Genomic DNA, 22,997 nt, shown 5'->3' on the forward strand with positions numbered 1-22,997 from the left:
AAAACACTTGGATTAAGAGGTAGAAGATTTGAGTTCTAGACCCAAGTCTCCTAACAAGGTATTAGATAGATATTAAAGAATTACCATGAATTTCATTGGCCCTAACAACATGTTGGATATGCTTTTTTATTTTATTTTTTATTTTATTTGTCTCTTGCTATTTCTTTGGGCCGCTCCCGCGGCATATGGAGGTTCCCAGGCTAGGGGTCGAATCGGAGCTGTAGCCACCGGCCTACGCCAGAGCCACAGCAACGCGGGATCCGAGCGCGTCTGCAACCTACACCACAGCTCACGGCAACCGGATCCTTAACCCACTGAGCAAGGGCAGGGAGCGAACCCGCAACCTCATGGTTCCTAGTCGGATTCGTTAACCACTGCGCCACGACAGGAACTCCTGGATATGCTTTTTTAAAGGGATTCATACTGAAGTAGTCTTGGGTGAAAGTATATATGCTAAGGTTTGCCTTGTAGCACTCCAGACAAAAAAAAAGTAAGCATGGGGCAGGGGTAGATGAGAATGCACAGTAAAATAGTCACAGTGGTTGAAGCTGAGTGAGGAGTCCATGGGGATCCATGCTTTTCTTTCTACTTTGTCAATATTTTCAGCTTTCACAATAAAAAGCTTAAAAAAAAGGGGAGAAAAGGATGGATGGATGGATGTTTGGAATGGATGGCAGTAGGATTGATATATAACAATAGCATCATAATACACAGGCTACTGTTAATTTTTAGAAAGCACTGTTATATTTTAACTTGCATTTAACAGATTTTAAAAAACAACCTAAACTGAAACAGAATCTTCCATCTTCAAGTAAATGTTCCTCTCCACCTCCCCTGGCAATAAATAAACAAATCAAAGAAGGTGAAGAACAGGGAACAGAGGTGTCAAGGGCGCCCACAGAGTGGCCACCGGGACCATAGCTGGACAAATGGAGGAATTTCTGCTGGGAAAACTTCCACTATTTCATGGAACATAAACCAAGTGTGGGAAGATGCTACTGACTATTCTTCAGGCACATCAGATGGACCTGTCTTGTTTCTGATTTGAGAGGATTCAGTTAAGCAAGAACTTCAGAGCAAGGATGACGTATGCACAAGATTGGAAGCCGCTAGGACCCAAGGGAAAAAAAAGAGCAATGCAAGATGGAAAGCAGGACAGATGGAAACAGATTCCATCAAGTTTAGGGCATGAAGAGAAAGATTCCAAATCAAGACACCAGGGAAATAATAGCTGGTAGAGCAGGAGAGACACACAGGACCCCTTGCACTGAAGGGTGGGAAACAAATGGCACAACTCTGCGTAGACTGGCGGGGGCGGGGGGGGTCCCCCCAAAAGGAAGCTGGAAGCCGGGGAGCCCCACTAGGGTCACAAGAAAGTGAGAGGGTTTGGAAGAGCAACCTTCCTGAAGTGGAGAGGCAGGGAGCCTGAGCAGAGCTGGGCTCTGTAACTGCACCATCTGTAGAATGTGTTCATAGAGAGGCTCTCCAGGGTCCCTTCCTTGGTTCTAAGTTTTTCTCCAAATTTATTCCTGGCTGTAAGGATGGTTAAACAGTAATCATAAGAGAACCACTGAAATCTCAACTTGAAGACATATTTTACTTTTTCATTTTATTATTTTTTAAAAATCTTTTTCTAGGGCTGCACCCGAGGCATATGGAGGTTCCCAGGCTAGGGGTCTAATCAGAGCTGTAGCCACTGGCCTATACCACAGCCACAGCAACGCGGGATCCGAGCTGCGTCTGCAACCTATACCATAGCTCACGGCAACGCCGGATCCTTAACCCACTGAGCAGGGCCAGGGGAACCCGCAACCTCATGGTTCCTAGTTGGATTTGTTAACCACTCAGCCATGACGAGAATTCCTGAAGACATATTTTAAACTTGACTGGAAGGCCTGCTGTCAACACTTCAGCTGCCTGAACACAAGAAAGGTGATCTCCAGGGTTCCCCAGGGTTCCACTGAGCAACAGGACAAGGAAGAAAAGGAAGAAGCCCGTCCTGGCCAAGCCAAGCATGCACGGGAAGACATTAACATGGGCAGAGGGGAGCAAACCCCAGTAGTTGCTGCTTTGACAAATCACCCAATCCACAGGACTGGATGCTCCATAAAGTTTCTGGGCATCTGTGACCAAAATAACCCCTTTGCATGTCCCATGAGATGTTTAAAAATTAGCAACATCAAGTGCTGACTTGAGACAGTGCCACTGCCAACTTTGTGCCATATCTTAATACCCTCCCCAAGAAACATCTTGAGGTAGATAGGATAATTATCTCAATTTCAGGATTTGTGAGGTCAAGTCTGCTTCCTGACAAGGGAGCAGAAGGGTGTGCTCCTCCAGGTAAGAGCTCCCTCTTGAAGAAAGATTCCCAGGCCTTATTGCTCCCCTAGTGTCAAAGAGGCCCTTGCCTCTGACCCAGGGGCTGGCCAGTGGGTGATGGGCTGCTCCAGACACAGTAACTCCTGCCTTTTTCTGTGGGTCCAGCGTAGGGATGGCCAGAGCCTCAGAACAGTTCTAATGGGGTTGGGCTTGCAGAGGCGGGGGAGGCAGTGAGCCACACAGCAGGAAGGACAGCCCAGCCCCCCACAGCCAGGGCCCCACAGGAGGGAAAGCATCGGGGCCACCGGAGCCCAGAGCCCTGACACTCCCCATGCAAAGCTCAGTCCATCTCCCACCCCCCCACTGGGAGGGAGCAAACGTCCAAATCAGATAAAAAACTGGGGTGGAGGGCGGGCACTCCACTTTTTGGACTGTTCCTCCCACACTGAAACTGGCCAACCGCAACCCCTCTCTGGGCCCAGCCCACATAGTTATGGTGACTGAACTCAGCCTTAAGCAGACCACTTTGAAAGGAACTTCGGATTCAAGCCCGTTTGTCATCTTTACACTGTTACTTGTGTTTGAATCCTATTCTCACCTATAAGGGTGTAGCTACTTAACCATCAGCCCGTGGGAAGAACACTTTTGTTGGGAGGTAGAAAATCTGGCTTCTGGCTCAGAATCTCCCACATCCCTTGTCAGGCAGCCAGTGCTCCACCTCTCTTTGCCTGTTTCCCCATCTCTCAGGAGAAGAAAGTGGCCTGTCCCTATTCACTTCATCCCCGTGTTGCACAAAAGGTGTCAAGGGAGGCAAACACCCTCTGAATTTCTAGGCAGCTGCACTGTGACCTTCACCTACAGGTGCTTGCATCCTTCCACCCCCTCTCCCATCCCAACGGCCAGGAGCAGAACCAGTCAGACAGCAGGGCTCAAGGCCAGGAACAGGATGAGCCCTGTATTCCAGCCAGTGACTGGTAAATGCTCTCAGTAAAGGTGACTCTGATAGAATCAAAGGGGAAAAGAAAGCCAGAGGGCCTCTGTCTCGCCAGTTCTCCCAGATTATCTAGCAATACTGCCTCTTCCCCAGAAAGCTCTGGATTGATGATTCTAGAAACTGCTAAAATCCTAAAGAGGATTTTAAAAGGCCAAGAGTCCTCTTCCTACTCCACTTTCCAGAGGCATCCCTTTCAAGCCACAGCCCTATTTTGGTTCAACCCCCAAAATGAAGTTCTGCAGAGGCTTACTCCATATCATCTGGAAAACAGACACCTGTTCTCACTTGAGTGCCTTTAGTGGCCTCACCAGTGCATATAAAAAAGCAGATGGCCATCTACAGTTAAACTGCCTGGACTTGCCAGGCAGCCCCACCACAAATCCCGGTGCAAGCCAGGCTCGTGACAAGCATGTGTTGGCAGGAGAGGCTGGAGGGGGTAAAGCAGGCAGCCTGCCCGGCAGAGGGATGGAGATGGAGGGCAAGGGCGATGAGCAGGCAGGTATGGCAGGGGGGTTTAGGGTGCCCGCCGGAGGATGATCTCAGTAATCTCTGCCCTGCTGCCCAGCCGCATGGGTATCCCATAGTAGGCGGTGCCTGGGCTCACATACACAAACGTAGTCTGCGCCACTTGGTAGAGACCAGCAAAGAAGGGGTTCAGGAGATAGGCTGCCACGTTCAAGGGAAAGATCTGCCCAGCATGCGTGTGCCCAGAAAGGATCAAGTTAATATCTGGCCGAGCCTGCAGGCTCTCTTGGCAGCCAGGGGCTGGTGAGCTAGCAAGATGGTGGCATGGTCTGGGCTGCAGCCCCCCAGGGCCTTCTCAAGGTCCATGCCATGGCCAGAGTAGTGTAGGATGTCCGCTTCGATGTCATCCACCCCAGCCAAGCAGATCCAGTCGTCATCCTTACCGCCGACACCCTGCGCCCGGGTGGCAGAAATCTTCACGTTCTCATTGTGGAGGGGCCTGACATTCAGGGATTCCAGCAGCGCAAACCAGTTGCTGACATCTGACGTGTAGTATTCGTGATTCCCCGTGACGAAGTATGTGCCGAGGCGGGAATGAAGCTGGCCCAGAGGAGCAACAGCCGTGCGGAGGACAGAGGCTTCGGAATCACACAGGTCACCCACGATCACTGTGACATCTGGGTCCAGCATGTTCACCATGTTCACAAACATCTCCATCTTGGTCCTGCCCACCGTGGGGCCCAGGTGGATGTCCGAGAGGAGCACGATCTTGAGGTTGTCCATGGTGGGGGGCAGCTGGTGGATGGGCACGTCCACGGTTTTCACAGCTGGGGGCTGGGCGGCATTTAGCAGCCCCACCACGCTGAGCACAGCGGTCACCACCACTGCCAGCGCCGGCCTGAGGGCCAGCTTCCTTGTCCTGTCGAGGCTGCCCACGACCCTGCCCGCGCGCCAGGCCAGGAGCTGGTAGGCCTGCTCCATGCCACTGAGGGTACAGAGGAAGAAGACCATGATGATGTATGCCCCCAGGCAGGAGTAGGCAGCCAGGGAAAAGAGGTAGGGCTCCTCAGCCACTAAAAAGAGCATGGTGAAGAAACTGGAATGGGCCAGGGCCAAGAATGCAATGACAGCCACCTTCCAGAGCTGGAAACAGGTTGACTCGGCGGCCGGGGACTGGCTGAGGTTGCTGATGGCGCTACGCCAGATGTAGAGGGAGCCGAGAAGCATTAGCGAGTTGGCAAACAGGGCGAGCTGCAGGCGGAACAGCCACCGCCAAGCCCTGAGCTCAAGGCTCTCTGCCAGGTAGGAACGGGAGACCACCATGGACACGAAGACAGTGCCAGCAGCCAGGGCAGCCTTGGCGCCCAGGGACAGCTGCCTGAAGATCGCCATCACCTCTGCTCCTAAGAGGGTCCCCCTGCCAGTTTTGTGCAGGTGGGCTCTGGAAGGCGAGTTCCTTAGAAAGGACAGTGGCCAAGGACAGGTGTCCAGGTCAGCTCCGCCTGCAACCAGGAACCGGCATCAGCTTTGTGGGATTTATTGCTTCCTTGTCCCCAGTCAAAACCTAAAGGCCACTTACATCTGCCCAACCCGCCTTGAATCTAAGCCACTCACAAACCAGTCCATCGCTACACTTTCTTTTTTGGGGGGTGGGGGGCACATCAGTCCCATGTGGAAATTACCAGGTTAGGGATGGAACTTGCGCCACTGTAACATCATGGGCAGTTTTCATTTTCTTAGTTTTTTTTAATGTTTATTTCCACAAAATGCATATGAACTTTTATAATAAGAAAAACATTATTGTAATTCATCAGTTCAGTTCTCAAAGTGTGGTCTGGGGAGACCCTTCGGGAGGGTCCATTTAGTCAAAACTGTTTTCCACAACAGTACTAAGCCATAGCCATTTTCTCCTTAGTGTACAGTGGAGTTTTCCAGAGGCTACATGACATGTGATATGGCAAGAAATGGAGAAGTAGCTATGAAAATCCAACTGTCATCTATTAAGACAGACATGAAAGAGATATGGAAAAATGGAAAACAGTGTCACTCTTCATCCCAAAATTTGGTGAGAAATATTGTTATTAAAAAAAAATACATTAAGACTATCAACATATAATGAATTTCTTTTTTTCTTTCTTTTTTTTTTCTTTTTGGTCTTTTTGCCTTTTTCTAGGGCCACTCCTGAGGCACACAGAGGTTCCCGGCTAGGGGTCTAATTGGAGCTGTAGCCGCCAGCCTACACCACAGCCACAGCAACGAGGGATCTGAGCCACATCTGCCACCTATACCACAGCTCATGGCAACGTCGGATCTTTAACCCACTGAGTGAGGCCAGGATCGAACCTGCAACCTCATGGTTCCTAGTTGGGTTCGTTAACCACTGCGCCACGACGGGAACTCCTATTTCTTAATATTTTCAAATATTCTAACTTCTAGGACAGTTAAGGTTTGGGAACTGCTGTTCTAGGAAATCATGGAAAGCTAGTCTGCTGGTCTCTTTTTCACCTCTAGGCACAGGAGGGACACCTGACCTAAGAATTCCTGGGGTATTTGCTGTATAGCAGAAATTGACAGAATATTGTAAATCCACTATACTGTAAAATTTTTTTCAAGTAATAATAAAAAGAACCATCATGTTACAAGTCAAAAACAAAACAACAACAAAAAACAAACAAAAAAAGGAATTCCTAGGATGAAGCCAGCCTCCCAGTTTGGGCCTTGGGCCTGGCAGTCCTAAGGCAGCCCTTGCTGAATGATGCTGCATAATTGGGGGGGGGGGGGTGCAACTAGGACCCAGGGGGCTGCCCGGTCCCCTAGCTCCTCCCCCATGAATCCTCATCCCTCCTCTCTCGCAATTCTCTGAGATATCAGTTAATGACCTGTTTTCCCCCATCCATCTTTCTCTGCCACCGTGCCCTTGAACAGTTCTTATGTGGTTCTCAGAGGGAGCTAGTTCCCACGCCAGCGTAGGGTAGGGGAGTCACAGACTGGGGCAGCGGCTGTTCATTTGAGGTGACCCTTTTCCCAAGAAGAATCCAAAATAAAAACATTTTCGGCAGTTCTTTTACAAATACTTAAGATTTTCAACCTCGATTTTAGATAAATGTAGTTGCGTTTTTTGTTTGTTTTTTTTTCTGCTCCAGAAACTTTACCAAAAGCCTTTTATTAAAGGGTGTCACAGTGGGCCCGAAGTTCACCAGCTTCTACTTAAAAACAAGCCCCAGACTCAGTCTACCTGAACTCTGGAGACCAAAGTGGTTCTCTGACGGTGTAGAGGGACAGGTGCCCGTTTTAATTCCTCGCTCTCTCCTCCCCCAATCCCCCCACCTTTCCGCGGTCGTGACGCTGACCTCCCCAGGAGGATTCGGATGTCCCGTGGCCCCTGCCTTAGCTCTGCCGGGTGGACCGAGGCTGTCCTCCTCCAATCGTGCACACATCCCCCTACCCCCGCAACACACACACATACACACACCTCGCCCGGCCAGATCTCCCTCAAGCAACGCTGCTGCCTCTTGCCCAGCGCCAAACTCTGAAAGTTTGGAAAATCCGGGACAAAAACGTAGGCGGCGGGAATCGGCGAGAAGGACGCGAGATAAAGAGACCACCTAGAAGGAAATTAACCCAATGTTCCCATTGCGGGGGCCTCTCCTGACCCGATTTTCTCCTTCCGGAGCGCTCCGCAGAGCACAAATTGCAAGGGAGGGCGAGCCAAGCCAGAGCCCGAGGCGCCTGTCAAGACGCGCGCTACTTGGAATCCACCCCCACCTCTCGCCAAGACCTCAAAGTTGGAAAGCACCTCATCTCAGCCTCTCCGTGCATTGGTAGGGTAAGTGGGTCCCAACGAAGGAGGCGGCGAGGGCGGGAATACGCGAGCGACAAAGCCACCGGGAAGGACGCGCGCCCCGCCCGCCTCTGACGGGAGGGCCGGCCCACTGCCTGCGCTCCTCCGGTTTCCGGAGCCCGGGCGCGCCCCAGGACCCCCGGCTCACTGGGACCCCGAGTGGCCCCAGCCCCAACCCAGTCCCCGCCAGCCTGTCCCCAGTCCATCATTCCCGCGTGGGGAGGGTGCCTGTGGACTTACTTTCAAGCCACCCCCAGAGCCCAGCATCAGCGGCACCAGCAGCAGGGAGAGGATGTGAACGACCCCCGGCATATCCACCCTCCGGCCTCCAGGCCTCCCGGGTCCGCAGTCAGCGCCGGGACGGCCGCTCGGCGCCCGGCGTTTGAGGACCCGTGGCCTGGCCCCGCCCCGCGCCGGCTCCGCCCGGCGCCCCGCCTGCCTGCCGCCGAGCCCTAAACCCCGGAGGCGCAAGCCGCGTGACTCTAGGAAAGTGTTATCTGGCCTCTGCCGGAGGGAGGGGCCTTTCTCGAACTCTGGAGGCCTCGCTGTCTGCGCTTGGGGTTGGACTTTGACCAAAGGCTTCTTGCTCCCAGGCTCCCTTGACAGGGCAGAAGGGAGAAACTGAGGCAAAATAAACCTAAGTGGACTAGATCGACTCCCGGCCCCACATACAGACCTGTCCGGAAAACTAAAGCAGGGGCCCACAAAATAAGGTTCCTGGACCAAGCGTGTATCTGGTACATGTTGATAATGGAAATAACAGGTCCTTGTCCAGGAAACTCCTAGGAGTAGTGTCCAGAAACCTGTGATACTACAAACCCTCCATGTTATTTGGTTGCACGCTCAAGTTTGAGAACCACTGTTTTAGGTTACTGATAAATTTAGAGTTGGCAAAATCTTTGCAAATGCCAACCCTCCAAGCACCAGAGTCTGCAGAATTTTTATTTCATCTTTGGGTCTTGGGAGAGTAGCAACACCTCTCCCCCTTTCTGCACTTGAGCCTTCCAGTAAGGCCGGCGTTATCTTTTTTACATTTGGGAAAATGAAGGCTCTTCCGTGTGAGTTAGCTTGTCCAGGGCCGCTGGTTACCACCAGATCTGAGTCTGAAGTTGTCTTTTCCTACCTGGTTGTTTGAACTCTCTGAAAATCCTCCCTTTCTTCCCACCACTGCAGGAGTCTCACATTTCACCAAAATTGAATTTCAGAGGAAGGAGCCTTTAGGGAAATAGCTTTATGTATACTTTTCCCAGCTTTATTGGGATATAAGTGACATTCCACAAAACTGACTCGTTTTAAATATTTTCAACTTTGAGTTAACTTAGTTTTGAAAAATAAAAATATACGATTAAATTATGCTGTCTCTTGACAGACTCCTTGACTAAACTTTAATTAGGACCCTCTGACTAGAGATTCTTCTAGATTAAATTTGATCTGGACCTTGGCCTTCTGTGTCTGTCCTATCCATGCCCAGCCTGCATTGTCCAGTCTTAGCAAAGAATCTTGTTAAGTCAATTTATGGACCGTCTCCCAATTCTTGATGTCTGATCAAATTCCTCATCCCTACCCCACCTTCCTTGGACCTACCTTTAACAAGAATCCCTTGAGATCTCCTCTTATAATTTTCCATCTACTAGGCCCTCCTTTTGCTGGATATAAATCCCCAGCTGTCTTAGCTGTACTTAGAATGGAGACCCATTCCTTCCCATCCATGGCAGTAGAGGTGACCCCTGTAGGAAATGATACCATTTTAGCAAGTGTAAGAATAATTTTTTTGGAGTTCCCATCGTGGCGCAGTGGTTAACGAATCCGACTAGGAACCATGAGGTTTCGGGTTCGGTCCCTGCCCTTGCTCAGTGGGTTAATGATCTGGCGTTGCCGTGAGTTGTGGTGTAGGTTGCAGATGCAGCTTGGATCCCGTGTTGCTGTGGCTCTGGCGTAGGCCAGTGGCTACAGCTCCGATTGGACCCCTAGCCTGGGAACCTCCATATGCCTCAGGAGCGGCCCAAAGAAATAGCAAAAAGACAAAAAAAAAAAAAAAAAAAAAGAATAATTTTTTCTTAAATTGTATTATTGACAACTTCTGACTCTTTAAAAAACTTAGTTTGATTCTTAAACAGTGGAAGTGATGATTATAGAAGTCAAGAATTGTTGTTACTTGTGAGATAAGGGCCTGAGATTGGGAGAGGCCAACAAAGTTTTGTTTCTTGAACTAGAGGGTAGTTACAAGGGTATTCACCATAATATAACTCAATTCATCATTTATTTGTTTTGTGTCGCTTTCTATGTTTTTAAAATAAGTTTAGAAGTCATTTTTTACTTTTAATAAGTTAAAAAAAAAAACCATAGCTGTGTTCAAAAAAACCTTGTAGGAGTTCCCACTGTTTTGCAGCGGGATTGACTGTGTCTTAGGAATGCTGAGATGCAGATTCAATCCCCAGCCTGGCACAGTGAGTTAGGGATGACAGGGAACCTGTGGCTTAGGGCGCAACTTTTAGTTAACTTAGTTTTGAAAAATAAAAATATATGATTACATTATGTGTTTAATTTCAGATTAAACACATCTCGGATCTGATCCCTGGCCTGGGAACTCCATATACCAAGGGGCGGCCAAAAAAGAAAATCAAACAAACAAAAAGAACCTTTTATATTGTGTAACAAAAGAGCTAAAATTCCATTTGCTCATTCCTTTCTCCTTTCCCACTGGGCGTTTCCTCTGGAGACTGAGAAACTGGCTTTCCTTTCTCAGGTTCTTTTCATGCCTGAAATGCAGAGTCCCTCTCCTTGTCCTGTGGAAGTCCTTTCCACACTCAGCAAGCCTGGGGGCAGGCACACCTAAGTTGGAATTTGAACTCTACTGCTTGATGTCTCAATGACTGTAGGCAAGTTACTTAACCTCTCTGAGCACTAGTTCCTTCACTGGTAAAATAGGGGTAATGATATGGAACTTATTGGGTCATTGGGGAAGTTAGCAAGGGTGATGACTGTAGGACATTTGGCACATATAAGAATTTTTTTTTTTTCTTTTGCAATTTGTCATTTTAGGGCCACACGCACGTCATATGGAGGTTCCCAGGCTAGGGGTCTAATCGGAGCTGTAGCCATTGGCCTACACCACAGCCACAGCAACACGGGGTCCAAGCCTCATCTGCGACCTACACCACAGCTCATGGCAACGCTGGATCCTTAACCCACTGAGTGAGGCCAGGGATCAAACCCACATTCTCACGGATCTTAGTCAGGTTTCTTAACCACTGAGCCACGACGGAAACTCCCACATACAGGATGTTAATTAGGCCTGTAGGTTAATTCCTTGATTTTGATTAGGGTACAAGTTCTAAAGATTAAGTAATAGTTTGGTATTAATTTATAGATTTTGATAATTTTCATTGTGGTTATATAAGAGAATGTCCTTGTTTGGGGGAAAGGAAAGGGCATTATCTTTGCTACTGGTTCCCAAATCATTCAGAAAAAAAAAAAAATGTGTATACATACATACACACAGAACAATAAAGCAAGTGTGGTAAAATGTTGACCTTTGGGGAATCAGTCGTGGAATTCTTTGTACTATTTTTTCAATTTTTTCCTAAGACCAAATTACTGCAAAATGAAGTTTGTTTGTTTTAAAGATTCTTGGAGTTACCTCATGGCTCAGCTAGTTAGGCATCCAACATTGTCCCCAGCCTGGGAGTTACTTCATGGCTCAGCTAGTTAGGCATCCAACATTGTCCCCAGCCTGGGAGTTTCCACATGCCACAGGTGGGGCCCAAGCAAAACAAAACAAAATAAAAAGATTCTTAGTACATAGCAAATCCAGTTTTTCCCACCATCTTTCCAAACCTATAGATCCAAGGTAATAATACACAGCAGGCATTTTTAACTGAGTTGAGGCAGAAAAGGATTTTGGCACAGGGGTTGGCAGACTAAAGCCAGCAGCCCAAATCCAGCCCGGGTACAATTTGCATGACCTGCCAATTAGGAATTCATTTAAAAAAAATTCATTTTTACATTCTTAAACAGTTGGGAAAAAAAGTCAAAAGGAGAATGATGTTTTGTGACATTTGAAAATGATATGATTCAACTGTCACTGTCCATGAATAAACAAAATACAGTGTCCTTGTAGCAGAACACGGCCCCTCCCTAATCCTCTCCACACCGCATGTGACTGCTTTGACATTATAATGACGGGTGGTGGTTGAAACAGAGACCTCATGCCCACAAAACCTAAAATATAATGTTAGGCCCTTTACAGTAGAAGCTTGCCCAGAGAGCATAGATTGTAGTTTGTTTGTTTCTGAGATTTAATACCTGGCTTCATACTATAATTGAACTAGCAGTAATAACTAGCCATTGTTGTTTTGTGCTAGATGCTTTGCCTGCAGTGAGTAATAATGCCTCATAATCTAGTTGCATGTTATTATCTGCATTTCACAGATGAGAAAACTAAGCTATATGATTTGCCAATAGCCACAGAGCTAGAAAGTGATGGCACCTCTAAAGTCACATTGCCTTCAATTATAATAAAAAATTTATTTTGGGGGGTTCCCACCTGGGCTAAGTGGAAACAAATCTGACTAGAATCCACAGGGATGTAGGTTTGCTCCCTGGCCTCACTCAGTGGGTTAAGGATCCAGTGTTGCTGTGAGCTGTAGTGCAGGTTGAACATGCATTGCTGTGGCTGCATAGGCCAGCAGCAATAGCTCCAATTCAACCCCTAGCCTGGGAACCTCCATATGCTTTGGGTGTGGCCCTAAAACAGACAAAAAGACAAACATAAATAAAGTATAGTTTATTATGATGTTGTGTTAGTTTCTGGTATACAGCACGGTGACTCAGTTCTATATGTATTCTTTTCTATTGTGGTTTATTAGAGCTTGAATTATTTTTACAAGGCCATGCTTCTGTGTATGCTTTATTTATAGTTCCTATCCAAGTGTGCATATAGAGTGTGTGCTATAATGTAAACCTCCTGCTCCAGGTTGTGGGGAATATGAAATGACCTTGAGAAGACTGTCACCCCATAGGGACTCATCTCTAGTGAGAAAGATGTCCACATACACTCTGAATATGGTGCATGCTCTGGTACAGACCAGTGCTGCTCTAAGTGTGCCCCAGGGGCCAGTAGGCACGAGATAAGAACAGAAATTCAGAGTACGTATTAGAAACTTGTAGCAATTTGAGAAAGTTTGTCTGTTAAATCTAATAGTGAAAAAAAAAGATGTGAAGTTTTTAATCTATTTTTATTTCCTTTTTCTAGTAATTTATTTATAAAATTTGTACAACCGGCTCAGTCCTTCAAAGGTGGAAAAGAGCACTAATAACCACAGAAACAAAGTGATCCTTTAGGAGTTCCTGTTGTGGCTCAGTAGTAATGGACCCAAGTAGTATCTCTGAGGACAAGGGTTGATCCCTGGCCTCGCTCCGTGGATTAAGGATCCGGCATTGCCGTGAGCTGTGGTGCAGTTCCCAGATGCAGCTTGGGTCTGGCGTTGCTGTGGCTGTAGGGAAGGCCAGTGGCTACAACTCCAATTTGACCCGTAGCCTGGGAACCTCCATATGCCACGGGTCCAGCCCTAAAAAGACACACACACACAAAATTGGTGAATTAGATAAAGGGCATACAGTAATTCTTATATCAAAATAAGAAGCTGTTTAACCCAGAGTTCCCTGGTGGCTCACTGGGTTAGGGATCTGGCATTGTCACTGCTGTGGTGCAGGTTCAGTCCCTGGCCTGGGAACTTCCACATGTTGCATGTGCGGCCAAAAATAAAAGTTATTAAAAAAAAATAGGGGAGTTTCCACTGTGGCTCACTGGTAACAAACCCAACTGATATCCATGAGGACACGGGTTTGATCCCTGGCCTTGCTCAGTAGGTTAAGGATCCAGCGTTGCTGTGAGCTGTGGTGCAGGCCACAGATGCGGCTCAGACCTGGGGTTGCTGTGGCTGTGGTGCAGGCTGGCAGCTACAGCTGATTCAACCCCTAGCATGGGAACTTCCATATGCAGCAGGTGCAGCCCTAAAAAGACAAAAAAAAAAAAAAAAAAGACTTCCCACCATGGCAATGTGGGTTAAAAATCCAACTGCAGCACCTCAGGTCACTATGGAGTCTCAGGTTTGATCCCTTGCTCACGGGAACTTCCATGTGTTGGGGGTGTGACCATAAAAAATAAAAACAAAGTGTACACACACACACACACACACACACACACACACTTGTCTTTTTAGGGCTGCACCTGCACCCGAGGCACATGGAGGTTCCTAGGCTAGGGGTCCAATCCGAGCTCTGATTAGACCCCTAGCCTGGGAACCTCCATATGCCACGGTTGTGGCTCTAGAACAGGCAAAAAGACAAAAAAAAAAAAAAAAAAAAAGTCTTGTGACCAACTGGTGGTTGTGGTTATGAAACAATAAAAAAGATAAAATTATGAAATTATCAGCCAACAGTTTCCCCACAATCCTAATAAAAGTTAGCAGCTGTGTCCCAGGACTGGTCTATCCCTCATGACTGTCATACATGTAAGGACACTCTTGTCCGCTGTAGCCACTGCCTACACCAGAGCCACAGCAACGAGGGATCCGAGCCGCGTCTGCAACCTACATCACAGCTCACGGCAATGCCAGATCCTTAACCCACTGAGCAAGGGCAGGGATCGAACCCGCAACCTCATGGTTCCTAGTCGGATTCATTAACCACTGCGCCACGACAGGAACTCCAAGGGCAAGCTTTAAATAAACAGAATACAATGATTTAAAAAACAAACAAACAGGAAATTAACATTGATAGAATACTATTATCTAATCTAAAGGCTTTATTCAAAGATTTCACTTGTCCCAATAATGTCCTCATAAAAACAACCAAAAAAAAAAAAAAGGAAAAAAATGTCCAGGATCTTTTTCAGCATCACATACTGCATTTAGCACTGGTGTTCCATTGTGGCTCAGCGGATTAACAAACCTAACTAGTATCCATAAGGACACAGATTCGATCCCTGGTCTTCCTCAGTGGATTAAGGATCAGGTGTTGCCATGAGCTGTGGTGTAGGTTGCAGACGAGGCTTGGATCCATGTTGCTGTGGCTGTGGCTGTGTTGCTGTGGCTGTGGCCAGCAGCTACAGCTCCCATTCCACCCCTAGCCTGAGATCTCCCATATGCCATGGGTATAGCCCTAAAAAGACAAATAAATTAATTAATTAAAATTTTTAATTAAAATTAAAGCTCTGATGGGCTAACATGGTGATTGTCAGAACAAAAAGCCCTTTGGCCATACCTAGTTGTCACTTTCTTTTTCTTTTTTTTTGGCCATGCCTGCAGCATGAGGAAGTTCCCAGGCCAGGAACCCAAGCCACAGCTAGAATCAAAGCCACAGCAGTGACAACACAGGATCCTTAACCCACTGTGCCACAAGGGAACTGCTAGTTGTACCTTTCAACTCAGCTAGAAAAGACAGAGGGGGCTAAATCTGAGGGTCCAAGTGAAGAAGAAATAACAGGCCTAGATCAAACATGAAGGGGAAAAAAACATCCCTGCAAAGAAGCAGCTGGGAGATCATGGAAGCAAATGCTTTTGCCAGAGAGTGAAGGCAAGAGAAAGAAGACAGGCTCTGTTTTCTAGCCTAGGACGAGATAATTATTTGTTCAACATGAAGAAATTGCTCTGCAGTTTACCATTTCCAGGACACGTTTCTTGAGCTTTCTTGAGTTTGGGACTGTTCTCTTAGATTTTGCTTTTCAGACCATAGGTCGCAACTCATTCCCAATTCAAACCCCAGATTTAACACCTCTTTCTTAATGAAACAGTCAGTGCTTGCACGAGCTGAAGGAGTTCTTTCCTTCCAGAAATTCCACAGCGCTCTACTTATGTCTAACGACATTTATCTTTCTCAGTGTTATGGCTCTTGATGTTCTGTTCCTTGAGTCATGTCCTCATCTTTCTTATGGGATTACATTGGAGGTCTCTTAATACTGTTTTTTTAAACTTCTGGTCCCATCACCTGTCTTCTCATTTGTCAGTGTTGTTTCTTCTGCGGAGAATCTTCTTGCTTTTCCATTTTTGCCTCCTGCAATCTTCTATTCATTTTTTTCAGACCCTTTAAAGGAGTTCAAGCATGGCCTCTTGCCAGAACTTTCCAAAGAGATTACTGCTATAAACTGAACGTTTGTGCCCCGCCTCCCATTCATATGTTGAAACCTAATTCCCACAGGGAAGGTCTATGGAGGTGAGGTCTTTGGGGTCATTAGGTCATGAGGGCGGGGCCTTCATGAGTGGGATTAGTGCCCTTATAAGAGACTCCAGAGAGCCCCTTACCCCTTCCACCCTGTGAGGACACAGTGAGAAGTCAGCCATCCATGAACCAGAGAGTAGTTTCTCACTGACGCCACAACTGCCAGCACCTTGATCTTGGGCTTCTCAGCTTCCATAACTATGAGAAATAAATTTGTTTATAAACTACTCAATCTATGGCATTTATTTATAGCAACCCGAACCTGCTGAGATGGTCACTCAGCTCCCTTGGGGGCCCATGAAATGCTCTGTGCATGTTTCTGTTCTAGCTCTGATGGTGGTAATTGAAGGTTTACTTACCTGTCTTCTCCAGACTTTGAGTTCCTTAAGTAAAGAGTAGATATTCTTTCTCTAATAGTGCCTGGCACACAACAGTTCACATAGGTTAATGGAACAATAACAAAAAAACCTCTTGTCTCTACTCAACTGGAAGTTGCTTGCAATCAAGAGTGTATGTCTCATTCGTCTTTGCATTCCATCACCAACGGCAGGACCTGGTATAAGGTAGACGCTGAGCAGTGTGTTGAAAGAATGAATAAATTCATGATGTGAAAGAGAATTGCCCCCAAAGTCACTTAGAGGATGTAGGTTCCTTTAGAGAGGATACGCTAGACACAGCTGAAGCTCTTAGAAACAGCTCTGTGAAGCTGAACAACCCTGCAAGCAGGGGTCAGCCACACTAGACTTTGGTTTCAGTTCCATCTACAAACTGTGTTGCATTATCATGGGAGGCAACTGTTCCTTTTGAAACTGACAGCATTTATGACTTGAACCCACAGTTTTTAAATTAGAATAACTCACCCAGTGTGGACTTACTGAGGTTCAGGTTCTTTGTGCCTCAGCACAGAAGGAATTCAGCAAGAGACAAAGTGATGGGCAAGAAATAGATTTATTAAGATAGAATGCTTGTGAGAGATGCAAATGGGCAGGCAAGGAGGCTCTGCCCTGAGGATTAGGTGGGCTACATTTTATAATCCAAGGGGAGTGGGGGTGGGAAAAGATTGCCTCTTCCTCTTTCTTTGAGTAGTAGCTCCTCCTTGGTATCTGCTAAGACAGTATTTGACCCTATAAGGTCAAACTAGGACTGTCATGGTGCTCAGCAGAAAGGCAGTCCTTAAACTCCTGCCTTTGGTCTGAACCTGAATGCAGGCCTCACCCCATCCCCCACCCAATCACCTGAGGCGTATCTTGAGCTTCCACTAGTCGAGCAAGCCTGTCTTATTTTGATGGCTTTCTTGAGCAGTTATTAATTTACAGTTCTCTCCCCAAATTCCCTAGATTTCCCTCTCTATCTGTGGTCCTTATTGGAACTTCTACAGCTACCTGTGTCACTATCCCTCTCCATCCCTTCCACCTCCACCTGCCCGTCCACCTCAACCTTCTCAAAGGCAGTTCCACTTAACCTTTGCTGCCCACACCCCACCCCAGTCTTTATTACTCTGGCCACAGTAGCCTTCTCTCCATTTCTTGTGGCCTTCATGACTCCTCCTCCTGAGCCATTTTCTGTGGTGACAGTGGCCTGTGATCCATGGAGGTATCCTGGGCTCCAAGGAGCTCCTGGAGATGTCTCAAACCCCACTGTCAAAGCAGAGTGGCCTGAAAGTGACATAGATGGACCTGGAGGGGCTTGGCCAAGGTGGTGAGGCTAACTCTTCAATGGTGACGCAGACCAGATGACATTTCAGCAGAGGTCACAGTTCACATAGGTCAGTCTCTCCCTATTAACCCTACCAGGTTGGCTCTGACTTTAAGGACAAGGGAGGAAGCTAGGTGAGAAAAAAAAAAAAAAGAGAGAGGGTATACTTGTTAGTGGGATTGATGTTTTCTATTAATAGGCCCTTTTATGTGTCTATCTCAGAATCGGGGATATTGGAAGTTTTCATGTTCTCCATACACTAAGGATATCAAGCCCCAAGCAAGACGGTTGCAGATTGGGCAGGAGGCCTCGGGGCACTAGGTACACTCTCCTTCCAGCTCAGCTCTTTCCACTGGCTTCTGGTCTCCACTCCTCATGCAATCTCCTCCCCTCCCCCATCCCATCCACTTCTTTCATTTTCTTTGTATCATTTTTTTTTTTTTTTTTTTTTTTTTTTTTTTTTTTTTTTTTTTTTTTCTTTTATCACCATTGCAGTTTCTTTCCTTAGAAATTGTTTTTAAAATGACAAAGAACTATAAAATATATGTATGGCATAAAAAATGAGACAGCAAATGTTCCATACTCACTCCGATCCCCTCCCTGTCTTGTGACCCTCTTTCAATTCCATGTCCTTCCTTCCAGCTCACAGGAACCACTACCTAAAGTGTTTTTTTTATGGTTCTTTTTTCATTAGTTTTACCCTATGTGTTTGTATGAGGTTAAGACTATATTACTTGCATTCCTAAATAATATTTTGTGTTCATTAGCATATTTTAAAACTTTTATACAGGTAGAATCGGAGTTCCCATCGTGGAGCAGTGTTGACAAATCCGACTAGGAACCATGAGGTTGCGGGTTTGATCCCTGCCTTGCTCAGTGGGTTAACGATCCGGCGTTGCCGTGAGCTGTGGTGTAGGTCGCAGCGCGGCTTGGATCCCGAGTTGCTGTGGTTCTGGTGTAGGCCGGTGGCTGCAGCTCCGATTGGACCCCTAGCCTGGGAACCTCCATATGCCGTGGAAGCGGCCCAAGAAATGGCAAAAAGCCAAACAAAACAAAAAAAAAAAAAAAAAAAAACCAAGTAGAATCATTCTTTTTTCCTTTTAAGGTTGAACTGTGTTGTTATATGTAGCCATAACTCTTTCATTGCCCCCTGCTATATAAGTCTATGTGTGCATGCTTTCTGTCTAAAAAAAAATCCACTCTTCTGTTTTTATACAGGTTACTTCTGCTTTCTGTTCTTAAGAAGTGTGCTGCTGTATCATACCAAAACCACTTATTGATTGCAAAAGAAAAAAATGAAGTGGGTAAAATGGATCTGACCTTAACGAGGTAATCAAAATTAACATCATGGAAAAAGGGGCAGGTACTGTGTTCTCCTGTGACAGCCCAGAAAAATGCAATATTGCTTCTGTGGTATTCTAGTCCAAAGAGCTTAATCTGAACCTAATCATGAGGAAATATCAGAGAAACCCCAATGAAGGACCTTTTATAAAATTATTGGCCTATGTTCTTTTAAACATAGGATTTAATTTTTAGAGTAGTTATAGGTTTGCAAGACTGAGTGAAAGGTACAGAGATTTTCCATATGCCCCCCTCCCACGACTACATACACACAGCCTCTCCTACTATCAAAATCCTACACCAGAGTGGTACATTTATTACAACCAGTGAACTCTTTTGACACATCACAATCACCATGCCTTACATTGTCCATGCCTTACACTTGGGGTTCATTCTTGGTGTTGCACATTCTATGGGTTTTGAAATATATATAATATTTATTCGCCATTATAGTATTACATAGAGATAATTTTACTGCCCTAAACAAGCTCTGTGCTGTGCCTGTTTATCCCTCTCCCCCTACATCGGACAACCACTGATCCTTTTACTGTGTTCAAAATTTTGCCTTTTCCTGGAGTCCCCATCATGGCTTAGTGGAAACAACTGACTAGTATCCAGAGGACCCAGGTTCCATCCCTGGCCTTGATCAGTGAGTTAAGGATCTGGCATTGCCATGGGTTGCGGTGTAGGTCACAGACATGGCTCAGATCCCGAGTTGCTGTGGCTGTGGTGTAGGCCAGCAGTTACGGCTCCAATTTGACCCCTAGCCTGGGAACCTCCATATGCCGTGGATGTGACCGTTAAAAGACAAAATAATACATATATTTTTTTTGCCTTTTCCAGAATGTCATAGTTAGAATCATACAGTATGTAGCCTTTTCGTATTGGCTTCTTTCACGTAGTAAAATGCATTTAAAATTCTTCCACATCTTTCCGTGGCTTGATGCCTCCTTTCTTTTTAGTGCTGAGTAATATTCTACTGTCTTTTTTTTATTTTTGCTATTAAATCGTTTATTGATTACATATGATAATGGATGGGATCTTCATTCCCATCTATAACTTTATCTGGTACCATAATTCAATTTAGATATATTGCATAGGCTATGCCAACAATCATATTAATAACCAAAAATACCTCCATGACTTTGCTTGGGTGGCCCTTTAAGGGTGAACTCTAGGTCACAACACAGTTAACTGTCAGTTCAGCTACACCAAGGTTTCTGAAGACAAGGGCTTCTCCACCCAAGCAGGTTGTAAATTTTGAATGGAACCTGGCATCACCCTGAAGGTATTCTAACTTCACACTGTTGGGGTAGTTTACCAAAATGCTTCAGAATAGACTAACTTTACACAGCACATTTAAAAAAAGACACATTTATTCAGCATCATGATCAGACTATTACATTTAGCAATCAACAGCATGGGTGCAAAAAAAAAAAAATCTACATTAAAACCCTTTTTTGGAATGCTTTACACTTTCCACAGAACAGAAACTAAAATAGCCTATTATACAATTAGTCACAAATACAGTCCTCGGAGTTTCTTTGCCCATACACATGAGTATTTTTTAAAACATGTCTTTGTCGCAGCTAGGCCTTGCCACCACTGTGCTTGGCTCAGTTCACAAATCTGTTGTAACCTGTAGCTTCCCTGTCACTTCTCTGGCTCTCCTCTCCTGCTAAGCTTTGTTTCCTGGCAGTGATAATTAAAACTTTCTGCCACTGCTATAGCTACTGCTGCTGCTGGAACTGTCATAGCCACTTTGGTTTCATGGTTTGGCAAAGTATTGGCCTCTACCACCATAGGGGCCAGAACTTCTGTCGCCAAAATTTCCTCCTTTCACGGGTCCAAAACTTGAAGATTGATTGTTGTAATTGCCAAAATCATTGTAGCTTCCACCACCTCCAAAATGGTTTCTGTCATTACCAAATCCATTACAGCTATCCCCGCTGATACCATATCCACCACCACGACTGCCACCAAAGCCACCTTGACCACTGAAGTTTCCCCCATGACCAAAGTTGTCTTTTCCACCAAAACCATCTCCACGACCACCACCAAAGTTTCCAGAACCACTTTGACCTTTTTGGCTGGATGAAGCACTAGCCATCTCTTGCTTGGATAGGGCTTTCCTCACTTCACAGTTGAGGCCATTCACAGTGTGGTATTTCTGAATGACAATCTTGTCTACGGAGCCGTGGTCATCAAAGGTTACAAAAGCAACAGCTCTCTTTTTGCCACTGCCTCGGTCAGTCATGATTTCAATCACTGATTTTCCCATACTGTTCAAAATACTCTCTTAGGTGATGTTCTTCAGTGTCTTCTTTAATGCCACCAACAAAAATCTTTTTCACAGTTAAGTGGGCACCAGGTCTTTGAGAATCTTCTCTTGAGATGGCCCTCTTTGGTTCTACAACTCTTCCATCCACCTTGTGTGGCCTTGCAGTCATGGCTGCATCCACCTCCTCCACAGTGGCATATGTGACAAACCTGAAGCCTCTGGAACGCTTGATGTTTGGGTTCCTCATACCACACAGTCTGTGAATGTCCCCCATTGCTCAGAATGGCTCCTCAGACTCTCATCAGTTGTTTCAAAGCTCAAACCTCCGATGAAGAGCTTCCGCAGCTGTTCGGCTCTTTGGGAGACTCTGACTTAGACATGATGGTAGTGGGGAGGAGGATATAATGATGCTTACTCAGCGGCATCCAGGGGCAGAAAGGCCTACTGTCTTGATGTACCAGTGAATTTACTCATTTGCCTATTGAAGGACATCTTGTTTGCATCCAAACTGGACAATTCTGTAAAAGGCTGTTACATTTTGGGGCAGGCTTTTGGGTGGACATATTTCAGTAAATACCAATGAGTGCTAATTGCTGGATGGTATCGCAGGGTATTTTTAGTTCGGTAAGAAACTCCAAACTGTCTTCCAAAGTGACTGTACCATCTTGTATTCCCACCAGCAATGAATGAAGAGTTCCTGTTGTTCTACATCCTCGTCAGCATTTCGTGTTGTCAGTATTTTGGATTTTGGCCCATTCTCCTAGGTGTACAGTAGGTCTCATCTTTGTTTTGGTTCGTATATTTTTATTTTTTGTTTTTATTTTTGTCTTTTGTCTTTTTCTTTTCTTTCTTTCTTTTTTTTTTTTTTTTTTTTTTTTTTGTCTTTTTGCCGTTTCTTGGGCTGCTCCCACGGCATATGGAGGTTCCCAGGCTAGGGGTCAGGTTGGAGCTGTAGCCGCCGGCCTATAGCACAGCCACAGTGACGTGGGATCTGAGTCGCGTCTGTGATCTACACCATAGCTCATGACAATGCCGGATCCTTAACCCACTGAGCAAGGCCAGGGATCGAACCCACAACCACATGGTTCCTAGTCGGATTTGTTAACCACTGCGCCACAACGGGAACTCCTGGTTTGTATATTTTTTAAAAATTTATTTTTGCTGCATATGGATATTCCCAGGCCAGAGATTAAATTGGAGCTGCAGCTTCGACCTTCATGAGCTGTGGCAGTGCTCTAAACTTAACCCACTATGCCACAGCAGGAACTGTGTATTTTTGACTGGTTTGTATTTTTAAATAGTGTCAATGACATAACAAGAAAAGCTGAAGAAAAAGTTCAGATTCCAGAACACTAAATAGAAGTAAAAACTAGAGATAATACATGATATTGGACTGCATCCTCTCCAGGGAAAAAATGTGCTATAAAAAACGTTATTAGAAAGTTGACAAAACTGGAGTTCCCATCGTGGTGCAGTGGAAACCTATCTGACTAGGAACCATGAGGTTGTGGGTTTGATCCCTGGCCTCGCTCAGCTGGTCAGGATCCGGCATTGCGGTGAGTTGTGGTGTAGGTTGCAGACGTGGCTCGGATCTAGTGTGGCTATAGCTGTGGTGCAGGCCGGCGGCTACAACTCCGATTAGACCCCTACCTAGCCTGGGAAGCTCCATGTGCCGCAGGTGTGGCCCTAAAAAGACAAAAAGACCAAAAAAAAAAAAAAAAAAAAGTTGACAAAACTGGAATAGGGAATGTAGTTTAGTTTTCTATCATTGTTTCCTGAATTTGATCATTATCTGAAGTTTTATTCTTAGGTCATACAAACTAAGATTAAGGGATAAGTGG

General features: G+C 46.0%; 2 protein-coding genes, 1 long non-coding RNA gene and 1 pseudogene across 3 annotated transcripts in view; 1 reads left to right on the plus strand and 3 right to left on the minus strand.

Annotated features, from left to right (window-relative positions):
• GLB1 (galactosidase beta 1) overlaps positions 1 to 8,081 on the minus strand; it is a 100,593-nt gene extending 92,512 nt beyond the window's left edge. Inside the window, 1 exon segment of the mRNA XM_021071553.1 lies at positions 7,860 to 8,081. Within this exon segment, the coding sequence (XP_020927212.1) occupies positions 7,860 to 7,931 (72 nt within the window). The 5' untranslated portion in view covers positions 7,932 to 8,081.
• Positions 1,190 to 7,990, minus strand: TMPPE (transmembrane protein with metallophosphoesterase domain). The gene is given in 3 exon segments (XM_021071556.1): positions 1,190 to 4,060; positions 4,063 to 5,280; positions 7,860 to 7,990. Coding segments are annotated over 2 exon segments (1,341 nt in total). The 5' UTR covers positions 5,171 to 5,280; positions 7,860 to 7,990; the 3' UTR covers positions 1,190 to 3,827.
• On the plus strand, positions 6,598 to 22,030 carry LOC106508320. Its single transcript, XR_002338195.1, has 3 exons — positions 6,598 to 7,604; positions 18,753 to 18,863; positions 21,837 to 22,030. It is a non-coding gene; the product is annotated as an uncharacterized LOC106508320 (long non-coding RNA).
• LOC110256564 lies at positions 20,446 to 21,596 on the minus strand (annotated as a pseudogene).

The sequence above is a fragment of the Sus scrofa genome, chromosome 13, assembly GCF_000003025.6.
Source record: "Sus scrofa isolate TJ Tabasco breed Duroc chromosome 13, Sscrofa11.1, whole genome shotgun sequence".
In the NCBI taxonomy this organism is placed as follows: domain Eukaryota; kingdom Metazoa; phylum Chordata; class Mammalia; order Artiodactyla; family Suidae; genus Sus; species Sus scrofa.